We start from the raw sequence: 17,677 nt of genomic DNA, 5'->3' as shown, positions 1-17,677 counted from the left end.
CTGAAGCAAAGCTGAATTCTGTGATCTCGTGTTTTGCAGGTCAATCCAGAAGCTGGTACTGGCTTGCAGACTAGCTCACGCACCGCCCCAGCATTTGGGGTTCTGGGGTTTGCGTGGTTTTGGGGTGCTGCGTTTCCCTGCCAAAGCTGAGCCTCCCCGCTTGGGTGACCGCCAGCCGCAAAGCTGCTGTCCACGTGGACTGGTGCGGAGCTCTCCCGTCCGGCTGCTGCCAGAACCTCTTCAGCCAAACCCAGAGACATGGCCACCAATGGCACCAAGGTGGCTGACGGACAGATCTCCACCGAAGTGGATGCTTCCATCACCAACGACAAGCCTAAGACCTTGGTAGTAAAAGTGCAGAAGAAGAAGACGGATCTCCCAGACCGAGACACTTGGAAAGGAAAATTTGACTTTCTTATGTCCTGTGTAGGTTATGCCATTGGCTTAGGGAACGTGTGGAGGTTTCCATACCTTTGTGGGAAGAATGGTGGAGGTAGGTTTGCTGTTTTGTTCTTACAACCTCTGATATAGTTGTATATTTGAATCCACTGTTAAAATTATCAGTAAAACAGAACTTAGTTTTAATACCTTGGGTTTTTTTGTCTGTATAGGTATTTTTTGAGGGTTTGGCTTTGTTTGTTTGGGGATTTTTTTTTTTTTTTGCTCTACAATTGTCCAGGAGGGTTGGAGCCTTTTGGAGTGTGGTGCTCTGTTTTGTCTGCCCTGGAGTTTAAAGAGCACCTGCCAACTAGAAGTTAGAATAAAGACCATAAGGGATTAGAGCAGAACTAAAGCATATTGCCCTCCAACTCTTCTGAGCCCTATCTTTTAGTCTGAGGTTTTGAGAGGATTGCATATAGCTTGTAATGCTGACTCTGAGCTTAACATAACAGGCTAACTTCAGCTGGAGAGCAGCCAGTTCTGCTTAAAGCCTTTATGCTATCTTCATGCTCCTGTGATAGATCAAGGCAACAAAATACACAGACTTCTGGATTTGAGTTTTTTACTTAAACTGAAAATATTTATATGATGAGGAGATATATTCTTTGCCTTTTTTTCCACCTCTTGAGATACTGGTTCAGAGGTGTACATGTCTTTTCCACTAACTTTTTTGAGGAGTTACACTTAAGATGAAAAAAAGTGGGTTTCTTATATAATAGGGATATAAACAGCAGATGCTCAGTAGCATTTTTCTCCCTTGTAACAGACTTTTTTTCTCATTTCTCTTTAGGTGCGTTCCTGATTCCCTATTTCCTCACTTTAATTTTTGCTGGAGTGCCACTGTTTCTTTTGGAGTGTTCCCTTGGTCAGTATACATCTATAGGAGGCCTTGGGGTATGGAAGCTTGCTCCAATGTTCAAAGGTACAGTATGAATTTGGACTTCTTTCCATTCCTTTCCAAGTTACACAAAGTGACAGGACAAGAATGTTTCTTTATGCCTTCGTATTTTCACTTGAACCAGAACTTTCTACAGAAAGCCCTGATTTTTCTGAGGTGAAAACAAGAAACATTATTATTATTCCCTCCCCAACAAAAAATAACAAGAGTTAGGTATTAGAATCTCAACAAACAAAAAACTTGGTTTTTTGAACTTCAAAAATGGTGTGGGTTTGCTCTTTGGGATTTTTTTTGTTTGGTTTTGTTTTGTTTTGTTTTGTTTTTTTTTTTGTTAGGAATAGACAAAGTCTGTTCAAAATAGAATTTTAAAGCTAGCAATGTTTGTCTGAGCAGGTATGGCACTCTGTTCACAGCAATTTGGTAAGCATTGTTTCTAGTCGAGGTCACAGAGCTTTATCTTTGTTGTTCTTTATTGAAATTCAAAAGCTAGACACTTCAAAAATGGCAATTTCATATTGAAATGCCTGAGACAAGCTCAATTCACACTTAGATTTTTAGCTAGTTTGAGGTTTCTCATTGCTATAACCTCAAGGTTTTAGCTGAGATTTTGCACAGACCCACAAACCTCACAAACTCTGCTTCTCACCCTCTGGTCCTAAACCCTTTGACACTTGAGCTGATTCTTGGGCCAGAAAAGGAGCAGGTTACACATCAAGCTATAGGTTACTTCACACAATAGGACTGACAGCATAGGCTGAGCTGAAAGATTGTTTAGAATGGATTTTGTTCCAGGAAATTTTGCACGGGGAAAACCCAGAGAGATTAAATTGTTTCTCATGGGCAAGTATTTTAACTTTGCTGGAGCTACTGATGCTAGTAGGAAGCACAATGCAAAATATAGATATTTTTCTGATTATTTTGAGCACCTGCTTCTGTTTAGTGTCATGTGGCAACTGCCACCAGCCTGAAGTCTCCATGTGGAGTAGAAGACAAGGCACTCTCATCGTGGAGCCTCTGACATTGCTTTAGTCTGAGGTGACACGTTAGCATTGTACTAAGCGTCAAGCCCTTAGATCAGAGTACTACATCTTACACTCACTTTGCATCTGCCAGAGCTTTTGTGGCATTGCTCTTTCAGAGAATGAGCTGATTTAGCTCTTCTCCTTAGAAGTAAAAAACGCCTGTAAAATCCCAGCAGCAGCAGATAGCTTGCTGCAGCACTCGGACAACCAGACACTGATTAAATTTATAGATGACTGAACTTTAACTCCATTTACGGATCAGTTTCTAATGGTGCTTCTAAAATTTTATCTTGGCTTCTATAAAATTCACTAAATGGTATCTGCCCCACATGTATTTGTCCTTCTGAACTGCAGCTCTTCAACTGACACTTGTGCAAACATTGCTAAAAGCTGTTTTTTTTTTTTTTTTTTTTTTGCTTTCTTTACAGGTGTGGGATTAGCTGCTGCAGTCCTTTCCTTCTGGCTAAATATTTACTACATTGTGATTATTTCCTGGGCCATATACTACCTGTATAATTCCTTTACTAGTGTAAGTTGGAGGGGTGAATTGTTTATTGAATGTAAAGCAAAGTGGTATATAGATAGCTGATTGATCTGTCTCAGTGTAGAAGTGTGAAGTTAACACAAAATGCATAGAAATCAGTACGACAAAGCATTTTTTACTAAAAACCCGTCATTTTAATATTTTGTTTTCTTCAAAAGAAATATAAAATGGAGAATTGTGAGGAAAATAGTCCACACCAGGAATGCTAGTGGCGAAACATAATAATAGGTTATTTTGGAACCACAGGCTTCTCTTTCTTACTGATTTGTTTGAATTTCCTTGTCTTAGTCTTCAAAGCCATAGCTCTGTCCTCTGTACCCTTTTAGTTTCACTTAGTAGCCATTTCTTGTCCTTTAACCACCAAAGTGATTTAGTGGTGGAGGGGTTTGTTAAAGACATCCCTGTGGAGTAGAAGGTCTGTAAGTTGATTAGCTCTGAACTTCCCATTCATCATTGTTATTTGCACTTTGTTTTCTTTCCTTTTCCCTTTATTTTTAGCTGCCCTTTTTTTCCTCTCAAGGATGACTCATCAGCTGAGTAGGTCTTGTCTGATCTGTGGGTTTGGCCAGCTGAGGAAGCATTTTTACATAATTCTCAATAATTAATGCATCATTGTTTAGTTGTTTTCTCCTCTATAAATTTTGTTCATGCTTGCCTGTTCTCGACTTTAAAGAATTGTCTTTTGACCCAATTTGCATTAATTACCTTCTGGGAGTGACAAAATCATTTGGGAATTTTTAACCTCAGGTTTGTTTTTGTGTGAAAGATTGGCCATAGTCTAGACGTGATACACTGGCCCATGCTAGATGAATATTGACTTCTAACTCCTTCAAGGTCTCTTATCCTTGTGTTTAAAACATGCAGTACCCTGATACAACATTTCCTGTGAGAGAAGTTTCCAAGATTGGCCATCAGAAGAATATCTAAGTTGTATCTATATGAGATTCATTCTAATGGACATCATAGAACAGTTTTTGTTGGAATAGACCTTTAAGATCATCCAGTTCTACCATTAATTGTGCCAGGTTCAACCCAGCATTTCCAGGTCACATCATGTGGAAACAGGTTCTGCTTCTCAGAACTTCTGAAAGATAGCTCAGTGTAATGGACACATGTAGAAAGCGGATGTAGAAAAAGTTTCCAGTTTTCTAGTTGTTCCATGACTTGAAGGGAAAATTAATCTCTCTGACCAATAACTACCATACCTTTATTATCTCTAGTGCAACAAGAGGTAATAAATGACCTGAGGTAATGTTTACTTAAAAAGTGTTTGACTGTTTAGGTTTTTCTCTCTTTTTTTAATCAAATAGACTCTTCCTTGGAAACACTGTGAGAACCCATGGAACACTGACCGCTGCTTCTCCAACTACACCTTAGCAAACACCACCAACATGACAAGTGCCGTGGTGGAATTCTGGGAGTAAGCTGATGAGTTTTCTCTGTATCATTCCTGTGCATGTGCATGGATCAGCTTGTTATCATTCATATACTGTCTTTTGAATTAGCTGCCCAATACACTCTTCTGTTGGCTTATTCTAGGCGCAACATGCACCAAATGACTGATGGATTGGAAAAACCAGGGCAAATCCGATGGCCACTAGCAATTACTCTAGCAATTGCCTGGATTCTGGTGTATTTTTGTATCTGGAAGGGGGTAGGCTGGACTGGAAAGGTAAGATTAAAAAGTACGTAAATACCTTTCAATTAAAAATGCCCATTTTACTCAAATATTCTGAAAATTCTTGAGGTAAGAGGCACTGGGGACAGTTTTGCTGGAATAGCTCAGTGAATTGTTTAATTTCTATCTTTTTTGAACTGATTTAGCACCATGTTTTTCAAAGACCTGGCTCCTGTGTAGCTAGGCTGGACCATAGTTTTGGATAATACGTTCACTTACAGACTTTTTGGCTTTGCCAGGTATTAAATTGCCTAAAAATCTATCTACTTGTCCCTGGGATGAATATTTTAGCTAGTTTGGGTAGAAATAGGGTGGGGATGCAGTGTTTTGGCTCAATGAGAGGCATGGATTTATTGTACAGCTCTTATCTGACTTAGGTATGTAAGTGCTGAAGTGGTTTATATTGCATATAAAAGCTGCTCCCTCCTTTTGTTGTGCCAAAAGAGAGCTATAGGTGATTCCTGCCACAGACATGGTTGGAGTCTGGGTGGTTCCTAAGTGCAAAATAGAATTTACTAAAGGAAATTGATACTATTGACAGCCCTTTCTCCATGAATGAAAGGGCACTAGCATCTGACATTGGCATAAATCCATCCCTCTCCTCAAAATGGCAGGAAGAAATCTTAGGGAAATTAAAAACCACAGCCATGAAGCATGGTGGAAGCTGAAGACTTGGGTTATAAGACATCTGGTATGGTGTAGAGGACTGGGATTTTTTCACACTGAAAGAATGAATTGTTAACTTTTGACAAGATGGTTGTAATTGTGATGCGCTTCAAGCTGCGTGTTGGATGTATCCTAGTTGAACTCAGACCAAACCATTTTATTTCTCCTATCTGCAAAGAAGGTGGCAAAAAGAGGGTTGACTTTGTTTCTTTGGAGCCTGACCTCATAGTGTATTTTTTTATAGGGCTTCTGAGAAGGCAAGAAAGTAGGACCCTGTGTATCATAACATAGATGAGGAGAGAGTGTGAAAAAATACAATTGTCTGAGAGGTGGAGAAATGAACTAATGGATGTTGTTCTACAAGGAGGGTACTGGTGCCATGAACCTAGAGCTTTTAGGAGCTCCCTTTGTTGAACACAAAAAAACACATGACCCTGTCATGCAAAAATACCCTAGTCCATGATATTGTACCTTCAGGATAAAGGGCAACAGGCACCTGCCTTGTAGACGTGGTGTGAGGGACTTCTGCAGTAGGCACTCCCCTTTCCGTACTCAGCTTTTCCACTGGGAAATGCTTCAGTTGTAAAAGTCAGCCTCAGTTGCTGCTACAGTATTTTTAAGGAGGAAATATTTTCTGAAATGTTAAGAAGCACAGGTCATTCTTCCTTCCACACTTACAATGTCTTGTTTCTTCACATCAGGTGGTATATTTCTCTGCTACTTATCCCTATGTTATGCTGCTTATCTTGTTCTTCCGTGGTGTAACACTGCCTGGAGCAAAGGAAGGCATTTTATTCTATATAACTCCCAACTTCAGTAAGCTTTCAGACTCTGAGGTAAATATTCAATCCTTGTAAACAAAAGTTTCACTACTAACTGTTCACCTTTCAGACATATGACCTGGTCCTCAAGTGCAGAAACAGATTTTTAAAAAAATTATTTCCTGCAATCAGGTTTGGCTGGATGCTGCCACACAGATTTTCTTCTCCTATGGTTTGGGTCTTGGTTCACTGATTGCCCTTGGAAGTTACAACCCTTTCCACAATAATGTTTACAGGTAAGCAGATGTCTGCATACATGACAATGGCACTTTCCCCTCTCAGCTGGAGCTGGATTCTGTCTTTCACTGTAGATTATTGAAATAAGGCCTAGGCTCAGCTCTGAATATTAAATGTTAGTTCTAACAAGGAATGAGATGTGTAACTGCATTTGCACTAGCAGCAGAGACAGTATGACTTGTCCAGCATGAAATGGAGCCTGATCTGTGAAATCCTAAACCACGAGCTCTTTTCACAGGAAAAAAAGGGTAATACACTGATGAACAGTAGTGGCGTTGCTTTACCTACTGCTTAAAGCACCTTACCTTTATTTCAGGGACTCCATCATAGTGTGCTGCATAAACTCATGCACAAGCATGTTTGCTGGCTTTGTCATCTTCTCCATTGTTGGATTCATGGCTAATGTCACAAAGAGGCCTATTGCAGATGTTGCAGCATCAGGTATCCAATATATTTTTCTCTAAGCTGTTCAGTGGCATCAGGTTTTTTTTGTTTGTACGTTGTAACCAGCTGCTTCACGTGATGGTTCAAAATCTCTCTCTCAAAGCTTTCCTCAGCTCCCTGTCATTCCAGTCGCCCTTGCTGTTTGCAAAAGGGAGAGCACTGGTTAAACCTCTCAAGGCAGCACCAGCAAAAGCATTTCATGTCGAGGAGACTGCCTGTCTGCCTTCCCAGTGCCCTCAGACCTTTGCTGTGGAGCGTGGTCAGCCAGAGGCTCATCTGGGGCTGACACAAGGAGTACTAATGGGATACTGCTTAGAGGGAATGCGTTTACTGGAGGTGTCAGCACAGTTTGCTGCCTTAGTGCTTGGCTGGGACGTCAGATGGTGAGCCTCTTGCTACTGAAATTCTTGAAAGCAAACTGAAAGGAGGAATGATGGTCATTAAGGTTTTGGAGCCTATGTTCTCAAATTCAGTTAGGTTTTTTAGTTCCTTTCACTGTTTCTGGAGGTTAAGCCCTTTGAGGTAGATCCATTTGGTATGGAATGGTCTCTTGGGGTGCATGAAGAAGTGTGGCCAGCAGTTCTCCTGACCCTCTCCTCTGCCCTGGTGAGGCCACCTCTGGAGTCTTGTATGCTGTTCTGGGCTCCCCAGTTCAGGAGAGACAAGGAGCTACTGGAGAGAGTCCAGCAGAGGCTGCAAGGAGTGTGGAGCATCTCTGCTAGGACAGCCTGAGAGCCCTGGGGCTGCTGAGCCTGGAGGCTCAGGCCAGGCTCTTCTCAGTGGTGCCCAGCGACAAGAGAAAGGGCAAGGAGCACAAACTGGAACCCAGAATGTTCCAGCTGACCAGGAGGAGAAACTTATTTGGTGTGAGGGTGACAGAGCCTGGAGCAAGCTGCCCAGAGAGGCTGGGGAGTCTGCCTCTCTGGAGAGATCCCAAACTCACCTGGATGTGATTCTGGTGACCCTGCTGTGGGTGACCTGCTGGAGCAGGGGGGATGGATGAGATGATCTCCAGAGGTCCTTTCCAACTCCCACTATTCTGGGATTCTGTGGTTTCTTGTCTTTTCAGACCTATAGCTCTCAGCCAATTTTATAGGACCCTTTATCATGAAAGTCATTTTACTTAGCACAGTAAGATGTCTGTGGAAGAGTTTTGCTGTTTTTTGCACTTCCTTGTCTGTCTTCCAGCTGAAAAAGCTTGAAGAAGCAGAGCAGATGGTTGCCCTGACCCAGCTGGTGTACCAGATACTCATTTAGCAGTTCTGGCCACAGGGAGGGATCTGATAACGAAAAGCTTGGTTGGAAGTCACTGGTGGACAAAATGTCTTATTACAATAGCAAACATATCCCATTGATGAAATATTTCTTTAGTTAGAAAAGTAGAGAATTTGAGCCCTAAACATAATCCTCAATAAACTACAGATACAAAGAAATTAGGAAAAGAATTACGATAGCGTAGAAGGCTGTCAAAAATTGCCCTGGATAGTCAGCGGTGTGTGAAATAAGCTTCTTGGATGGATATTTTGGGTGCAGGTATAATTGTATAAAGCCTACATCTGCAAACAGAACAATATTTTTATATCATATTAAGCTTCTAAATACATTTTAAGGTATTTAAGATAATAGGTGTCTGAAAGATGTGCATGGCCTCCTGAGGCCACTAATTGCAAAGGATATTTGGAAATCTGACCTTTTTAATTAAGGCTTCTGTTTCTCCTAGCAAGCTCAGAAACTGTTGCTTTATTTTAGCATATGTTGTTTTGCAATATTTTATACAGCTTTATAAAAAAAACCAAAACAAAACGAACAAACAAAAACAAACAAACAAACAAACAAAACAAAAAAACCAACAAAAAAAAACCCGCAAACCAGTATAATTAAAAGCTGTAGCTGCATTTTGGAACGTGTAGCAGAGTAAAATTAACATATTTATCTTAAGTTTATTTTGCTCTTACTACTGCCATCTGGAAGGCATTCCAGTCATATCTGCTATTGCTAGCAAATAATTGTTTCAAAATCTGCATTGCATTTACTTTGGCAGCTCAGGTGTCTATGCCAGTCCTTGGCTTTGATGGTTTGATAGCTATATATGTCCAACCAGCTTTTTTTTTTTTTTTTATTTTTTTATTTTAATGGAAACTGAAAAATCAGATACCTCCCCTCCCTTTGGTGAGGCACTTTACTGTTATTTCCATGATTATTTTGTTTGCTGCAGGTTTCTCTCTTTACCTGACATCAGCTGGCTTCCAGCTATGCTAGGACAACAAAAAGAGCTCTTTCATTTTTAGTAAGAATTTATATTTTCCTTCCAACACCATGCCCCACATCATCAGTTAGTAGGAACACAAATGAGTGAGGAGGTTTGCCTGGTTGGAACTACGTAGTTTATTAAAATGTGTATTTTAAGATAATTGATGGAATAGAACAGCCTTGAGAATGTTGGGAATGGGAATACTTTAAATGCTGGGAAGTGGCTTTTCCATTTCTGAGCTGTCTGTGTGTCTCTTCTGAGATTGTGAAAAGTAGAAGATTTCTACTTCTACTGAGAGATACAACTCTCAGTAGCTACTTAAGAGAGAGAAAGCTGATCAGTACCTGAAGATGTAATCCCAGACAAGGATAACATTCCCTGTCTTTTCTCTAAAAAGGTGTCTCTCAGGAGCAGCTTCTGAACTGCATAACCACATTGGTTTGGGGGTTTTGGGGGTGATTTTTTTGGTTTGGTTGATTAATTTTAAAAGCAAGTTACATGCACTGACCCCTTGGTCAGTGATGGAGCTGAAAGCCCTTGTCAGATGCTGCATCCGTAGCCAAATTATTCAAATAAAGCGAAAACCTGTGTGTCAACAGGAGCAAGTAATCACAGTGCCAGATGAATCACATTGATGTTTTCTCTCCTGTTTCTCTCACCAGGCCCTGGACTGGCATTTCTAGCTTACCCAGAAGCAGTGACACAGTTACCAATTTCTCCTTTGTGGGCAATACTCTTCTTCTCCATGTTGCTTATGCTCGGAATTGACAGTCAGGTAAAACTGGTGTAAAAACTAAAAATGAAGACAAATTTTCTGCAGCTGTATAGTACCAGGTTGGCCTCTCTCTGTGCGTTTTGCACTGGCAGCTGTTAGTGGTGCAGAATGATTTCTGGAATGATCAAACAAACAGTAGGAGAAGAAAGATGAAGAGGTTCAAGGAACCTGGGATAGTAAAAAACTGATACTGAGACATATATAAAACATATACAAAATGTGGAGAAGATTTATTCTGTGGATAAAAGAAACTTTCTTTCAAATCTTAACTATTCAATCACAATATTAAAAATACCTGTATAATGTTCATCACTGTAGGAGACACTGGGACATGCTTTACAAGATGTAAATGCCACAAGTATTTCTGAAAGGCAACTTTAGATCTTACCACATAGAGGAAAAAGATGCAACACCTATTTCAGTTTAAGGGTGTGGTTGTTAGGAGCAAATTCTAGAGGCAGCAGGCTCATGACTGAGGACATTCAGCATCTTAGTGTGTTCTGAAATCACTTCCCAATGTCAGGGTTAAGACTTTATTGGTTCTGACCTTTGCTAAGAATTATAGCTTGTACCTGACAACTGGAAACAAATGGGAAGGCACAACCTAGAGGTTTTGGAAATCCAAGTATGATATTCTCCAGAGTTACTGTCTAGATTAAATCATTAAATAATGATATAATTATGTCATGCAATTATTAAGAGTATCTTTGGTGCAAAATGAGAAAAAAAGCACACAGAAGAAGAAAAGGACTTTACAGGCTAGGAAGGACTCTGGCCAACAAAAGCATTTATTAATTAGAAATAATTTTAATACAGATGGCAACTCTGTTGTAAGCACTGCAGAAAGCACCTGTCTCATTTTGCAACGCATACTTTGAGGACGTTGTCAGGGAAGTCTCTTCTGCCTGCTGAAGTGGTTGCTCACTTGTATGTGACCAGTCACAGGCAGATGTGTTAAACTCTTTGCAGTCAGTTGGAGTTGTCAAATCAACACCTTACAGTCATTAGCACAGTCTTCATAGCACCTAGAGGAACGTGAGAATTACCGGTTTTGTGCTGTACTAGTCTTTTAGTAGAGAAAATCCGTCATTTTTTATAAATCCAAGTTGACTTCAGCCTCTGAACCAAAATACAAAAAGACCAAGAGGGTATTTTATCCTGCAACATGAAAGGAAGCTGAAAATTTATGGGGTTTATTTCGTTGTTTTTCAATAAGCTTCAGGCTTGACATTAAAACTTATTGCTCAACCTTGGGGGGAAACTCCTGTGAAATTAATTGGGTCAAAAATATTCTTGAAAGAACTTGTCTCTAGGCAATTCAGAGCTGAGGAAGGTAGTCTAATACTATTAAAAAGAATATATATCTACAGGCTTTATTCTTCAAATGCTTCCTTCATTTTCTGTCTAGCAGTGAAACATTCCATGCATTGTAATTTATAGGAACTGTAACTATTGGTTAAATTCTGATTGCACTGCTAGAAATTAAGAAAACATACATTCTGGTTTTCATTATTTCAGCCATCATAATGATAACATCATGATAACATAACAAGTTTTGAAGGTATACATAAAGAAAAACTCTGAAGTGTGGCCATGCATCCATTTGGAGGGCCACATCCTCAGCAAAAAGCCTTTCAGGCAATACAAAAAGTATCTAGTTATTGCATATGAGAATCAATCTTGTGCCTTTAACTTCCACCCTGAACCACTATTCTGATTAGACTTCTGGTGCCTGTTGGCTCTCATGGATGTGAGTAAATCACAAAATGGAGGAGAGTATGTTTTTGAAGGATCTAGGGGTCAAAGCCTTCAACTGTAGCCATATTGCCTTCTATCACAAAAAAGAGCCTTTTATGTTCATGAAGCACATGCTGTATTAGTAGTTCAGAATTCTGAAATTCCAAACTTTTTTGAATTTTGAGTGTTTCTTTGGCTGGAAATCTTTTTGCACCAATCTGTTTAGACAAACCCAAGGATATTCAGAAGCACTTCTTCCACTGAAGTCAAGTTTTCATTTATCACTTAATGGATGATGGGCTAAGTGATGGGTACTGTTGAAAACTCCTCCCCTAAATGCAAGCTTGCTCTGGTAGTGCCTTGTGCTGTATTTTATTTCTAACTTTACTTGCAGTTCTGCACTGTAGAAGGATTCATAACAGCTTTGGTGGATGAATTTCCGAAGTTACTGCGCAATCGAAGAGAACTCTTCATTGCTGTTGTGTGCATCGTTTCCTATCTGATAGGGCTCTCCAATATTACTCAGGTATGTTCTGTAGAACAACATGATCTTACGTCTGACACACAGTATCTATTTGATTTCTCTCTTCCCCTGCTCCAGCCACAAATCACTGCAAACCATTGAAGTGGCAGGGATCTATCAACCATCAACGCTATCTAAAGAGTTCAGGCAGCAGAAGTTACCTGTAGTCCAAGGGTGCAATTTATCCTACTTCATGCAGAAAACACACATCTCTGCAGTCTGTCTTCCAGTCCAAGAGCTGGTATCTAGGGGTGCTCTCCATTGCCTCCTGTGATCTGCTAGATCCCAAACTATTTGGTTTGAATTATTGAACAAAAAGGCATAAAGTGAAATTAAGCCAGTTAATTGAATTATAGCAGTAATATACTTGTCATCAGTGTTGACCTCAAGCGTTGTAACAATTTCATCTGTTAACTTTTAATTGATTTACATTAATTTGTCCCTAACCTATTCACCAACGTGAGTTTGTAGCTTGCATTTTAATCTATCTTGAAATTAGAGTCCTTACTATTTATTTTAACACTTGCTTCTTATATATTTTAGGGTGGAATCTATGTGTTTAAGCTTTTTGACTACTACTCTGCCAGCGGAATGAGTCTCTTGTTCCTTGTATTCTTTGAGTGCATCTCAATATCCTGGTGCTATGGTAAACAATATATATTTTTTTCCCCCCCATAAGTTTTGCACATCGTAAGGATGTTTCATCTACTGATTTGTTCTTTTGAGTGTGCACATGCTGAGGGTGGAACTGAAATTTGCCTTATTTTATATACATGTAATTCCACTGAGGACTCAAAGTTGGGTTTTGGAATGTAATTCTCACACATATGAGAACCACACAGTGTGAAGCTGGTTAATTTTACAATGGGTTGTTTGTTGTTTGTTTGTTTGTTTGTTTTTTTAAATTAATTTTACAAAACAAAACTGAACCACCTAAACCATTCTAAATCCCTTGTTCTAATAAGAGCTAGAGTTGAAATTAAGCAAAGACTTCTGTTGTATCTGACCTTCAGAGGTACAGACTTCCTCTGCCTTTAGATGGGAAGAAGTTTGCTGGTTGTGAATGAATTCATTATGATGTGGAATAATGAGGAAAAAATGATTCTTGGTGCTTCTGAGCTTGCATATTTCCTTCCCATTCAGGTAGCTGGACAGTTATGTTGAGGTTTGTATAGAGCTTCCAAAAACACCTCATCATTTATGAAAACATCTCTCAAAACCACTGAGCTTTCAGTTGAATCCATTCTCTGATATGTTTTTATACTGTTTCTTATTTCTGTATTTAGGTGTTAATAGATTTTATGACAACATCCAAGAGATGGTGGGATACAGACCCTGCATCTGGTGGAAACTCTGCTGGTCATTTTTCACTCCTATCATCGTGGCAGTAAGGAACAAACTTTTATTATATGATTCAAAGGATGTAAATGAGGTGGCCTGTGTACTACAGCGTTGTCATTTCCACCTCCAAAGGTTCATATTAACTCTGACCTCTTTCCTTTTTTAAGGATTTGAGTAATTCCATTGAAGACAGTAAGCAAAAAGAGTGTTAGAGGAAACCCGTGTCCTCAGAGAAGCAGCCTTGTGCAATTTCAGGATTTGTTTTAGTCCTCTGGAGATGGTAACTAGTCAAGAGTTTGAGTGGCAGAGATAGAAAACTGTAAGAAACAAATTTTGACCATTTCTTGTGGTCATTCTCGTGGTCATAAAATTTTGCAATCTGTCTAAAGACTAAATTTTCCATATACACAAAAATGTCCCTGTTTTGTAAACTGAGTTTCTTCACAGGCACTGTTCTGGTAACAGACCAGGACTATAAACTAATGTTCTTCTCTCATGGGTTTCTGTGGAATGTATTATCCAATTTATACTACATTGCTCTCATTTTTTTCCTGGCAAACCTTGCAAAGATTTTACATTCTGGGAACCATAGTCATGTCTTTTCAGTCTTTTCCTGATTTTAAACTTTATCCAGTTAAGCCCATTTAGAATTAATAAGAAAGGCAAATTGATTGCATGTAATGTGGTCAACCCAGATGCAATATAAAAAACTGTAATGAAGTAGACACTATTACATATGACACATTGCTGCTCACTCACTGATACTTCTCTGACATTCCCAGATAGGTAGCCCATAGAAGAGCAAAGAGCACCAAAGAGATGCAAGGAAGTGTGGGCATATTGAGAGTTCCTTGACTCATCTCTACCCAGATAAAGCCAGCTTTCATTTTTCTGAAAACAAGTGTTCATTCAAAATGCATTTGATTTATTTTAGTGCTATAGTAGGAAGATGACCAACATTGTATGTAAAACTTAGAAGATTTCTCCTGTCTTGCAAAGTCTTCAACAGAATTTGTTGTCCAGTGCAAGTTCAGAGGTGGTGATGATGTACTAATAAAATCTGGGAATATGTTCTGCCCAAGGCCCAAATCTGGGATCAGAACGAGCTTCCTTCTTTGCTGATGCAGTTTAGCAGGTTTCCCTAGTGCAGGCTGGTTTAGACATGTGAAACAGCCCAGGCCAGGAGTCATCCTTGGAAACTTAAAAGAAACAATGCCATGTTTGCTACTCATCTGAAAACATCACAAAAATAACCCAGATCAGTGGTACAGTATCCATGTGCGTGCAGGTGTTATTCCCAGGACCCCATCCTTTCCAACAGCACATTCCCTCTGATTTTGTGCAGGTTATCTGAGGACTCTAAGAGTACCCATGGATTCCCTGTAGCTGGATAATCTGAGATAAAGGTTATGTATTTGATACTGTTGAGGTCCTCTGAACAAACTCATAAAATGAGGGTGGTCAGAATGGAACCTGTGGCTCAGTAAATGGCTGCAGAATTGCCTGTATAATAGATCTTACCCTAGGAAATTCAAAACCCACTTGGAATTTTTCAATAACAAGAGATAAGCAGATAGTTTCCCAAGAATCTTCTTACCAAACTTAATCTTAATATTTGAAGGTAACACTATCTTTTCAAAGCCTCTGGGCCGAGCACTCTTAGGTGGTGATATCAGAGAGGCCAATGCAGAGCCAGGCTTTAAAGAACTTCTCTTATTCAGAGCCTCTAGGAGTCTGTTGGTGACAGTAGTGCTGTACTGATGCTTTTATTCCAATAAGAACATCAGTGGAAACAAAAACCAACGTCACAGTTTCAGAATTACAGTTCTGTTATGAAGAACATCCCCACGCTCAAGGTTAAGGTAGCAGGGAGTCAGTGGGTGCAGTGTGCTGACATTGGCCTGTTTTCTGCAACCTCCCACTGGAAGACTGACCTGCAGGTCCCGTCTACACACCAGTGCCCAGTGGCTGTCACCAGGGATCAAAGAAACCCTTTTCTCCTTGCCTGGTGTGATGGCAGCTTGAGGTCCAAGTCAATCCAGAAAAACTCTTGAGTACAGAACACTCTGGAAATCTCACCCAAATCTTCTTTTCTGCTGTATTTTGCAGGGAGTATTTCTCTTCAGTGCTGTCCAGATGACTCCGCTCACAATGGGAAGTTATGTTTTCCCAAAATGGGGCCAAGGGGTTGGCTGGTTCATGGCTTTGTCTTCTATGGTGCTGATACCAGGCTATATGGCATATATGTTTCTAACCCTGAAAGGCTCCTTAAAACAGGTAAGTTTTTCTTTTTCCTGACTGCATGATTTCATCCTGTGAGACCTGTGCACACTCATAAAAGATTGCTGGGCAGTTATCTTCTGCTCTGTATTTCCTGTGGCCTCACTTGCTTAGTCCAGTTATTTTGCATCAAGCTGCAAAACATAAAAACAAAACCAAAAAAAAAAACCCTATCAAACAGACAAGAGACAAGACAGTGCCTGTACCATCTGTTGTTAAACATAAGTCACTGCGTTAGATGTGGTCCTGGTCTTATCTTGGACAGTCCCAGCTCCTTGCACCTAGAAAAAGGAACAGCAGTTTATAAAATATGTAAATTTGTCCTTGTTCACAGAAGTCATGCTTTCCAGTATCAAGGTAGGTGATGCTCAAAGGAATCGGTATCAAACTCTTAAGACTAAACCCATATATCTCTTTTTTTCCATGAGTCTGCTCACAGTGACCCTACTGAGCATCTCCCTGCAGTGGAGATTTTTGAGAAGACCTTTTCAATGCTGATCAAGAACTAAAGGGCCTCTGGGGGGCAAGAAGCTGGGACCAGACTCTTGTCAGTGGTGCCCAGCGACAGGACACGGGGCAACAAGCACAACTGGGACCCATCATGTTCCAGCTGACCAGGAAGAGAAACTTTGGTGTTAGGGTGGCAGAGCCTGGAGCAGGCTTCCCAGAGAGGTTGTGGAGTCTCCTTCTCTGGAGAGATCCCAAACCCACCTGGATATGATCCTGGGCACCCTGCTGTGGGTGACCTGCTGGAGCAGGGGGATGGACGAGATGATCTCCAGAGGTCCCTTCCAACCCCACCATGCTGGGATTCTGTGGGTTGAGCCTGTTTTAAGTTACAGTGGCAGCTGAGAGAAAGGACATGTAAAATCTTGGGAGCATTTTTTTTGTGGTTATGCTGCACTTCCCCTTAGTCTTTAGTTGAGATTTCTGTGAACAGGTGCTACATGAAGCATGTTGGAGGCTTTTTCTTATAGCACTATGCTCTTAGCCTCTCCCTGATTCCTTATTCCATTTATTAAAAGGAGATGACACTTCCCATGTGACAGAGGCATTGTATGGCTTACATAGGTTTTAAGGTCCTCAGAGAAATGCTGCTAAAGGAGTGCAACATGTAAATAAAGTTATTGACCAGAACACTGTACGTAATCAGATACAATTCCTATATTTAATTTTCTTAAGCCCAGGTGCCTCTCCAGCCAATAATCTCATCCTGTGTGTAGCCGATGCCTCTTCAGCACAAGGATTGAAACATCCATCTCTATCCTCTATGGTTGTGGGAACCAAAGATTGTCAAATTGAATTTGTCAGAATTTCTGGACTATTCTAAAATCAGCTCACAGAGCCATCTTTGCAAAGGGACATATGATCTTACGCAGAATTGACGAGTAATGCCTCGTGAATTGCTCAAATCCTGATCCAAATGTTTGTCTTCAGCAAATTTTCAGAGACTCAGTGAGGCTTCAAAAAAGTCCGCAAAAAAGTTCGTCTTGTTGTGTTTTGTTGGTGGTTTTTTTTGGCTCTGTGTTCTTTTTGAATATCTTTCCCATGGATTAGGGAAACTTTCACATGCAAATGGAGAATTTTTGCTCTAAAACATAGCTGCTTCTTGGGCAGAGTTATATAAGACCACAGTAGAAGTTCCTCATCTCAGTCTTTCTGTGGATTAAGGTCTCATTTTTGAAAGCATTGATATCACTAGATAACAGGAGGAGCCTACACCCCTCACAGACTTTGACGATCAAGACTCGATCTCTTTCTTGATCGGTGTGTGAGCTGGGTAGATAATCTTCTTGAATGGAGAACGCAAAAGGACTAGGAAAGACAGATTAGAAATAAAACAAGTCTACTTTCTGTTGTATCCTTCGAGGTAGTAAATCCCAAAAGCCCCAGCCAAGTTGACACCCTGAGGACACCACTCTCATGTCTGAGATGCAGCTTTGAGTCCCTGCTGCAAACTTGCAGTCTCTATGCTTGGCCTGGGGTCTTGCAGCAGAGTCTCTCCTCATTTCTTTCCCT

General features: G+C 40.3%; 1 protein-coding gene across 1 annotated transcript in view; it reads left to right on the top strand.

The window, feature by feature from the left end:
- Window positions 1-140: 140 nt before the first annotated feature.
- Window positions 141-17,677, top strand: part of LOC103777162 (sodium- and chloride-dependent GABA transporter 1) — an 18,049-nt gene continuing 512 nt past the window's right edge. The window contains exons 1-13 of the mRNA XM_008944704.1: window positions 141-493; window positions 1,232-1,363; window positions 2,790-2,890; window positions 4,216-4,325; window positions 4,445-4,577; window positions 5,951-6,085; window positions 6,203-6,306; window positions 6,624-6,748; window positions 9,665-9,777; window positions 11,909-12,040; window positions 12,581-12,683; window positions 13,324-13,424; window positions 15,488-15,655. Of these exons, the coding sequence (XP_008942952.1) occupies window positions 259-493; window positions 1,232-1,363; window positions 2,790-2,890; window positions 4,216-4,325; window positions 4,445-4,577; window positions 5,951-6,085; window positions 6,203-6,306; window positions 6,624-6,748; window positions 9,665-9,777; window positions 11,909-12,040; window positions 12,581-12,683; window positions 13,324-13,424; window positions 15,488-15,655 (1,692 nt within the window). The 5' untranslated portion in view covers window positions 141-258. The remainder of the gene's footprint in view (window positions 494-1,231; window positions 1,364-2,789; window positions 2,891-4,215; window positions 4,326-4,444; window positions 4,578-5,950; window positions 6,086-6,202; window positions 6,307-6,623; window positions 6,749-9,664; window positions 9,778-11,908; window positions 12,041-12,580; window positions 12,684-13,323; window positions 13,425-15,487; window positions 15,656-17,677) is intronic.

The sequence above is a fragment of the Merops nubicus genome, unplaced genomic scaffold (assembly GCF_000691845.1).
Source record: "Merops nubicus isolate BGI_N331 unplaced genomic scaffold, ASM69184v1 scaffold8467, whole genome shotgun sequence".
NCBI lineage: Eukaryota > Metazoa > Chordata > Aves > Coraciiformes > Meropidae > Merops > Merops nubicus.
The sequence above is the reverse complement of the archived record's forward strand: the minus strand, read 5'-3'. Positions and strand labels throughout refer to the sequence as shown.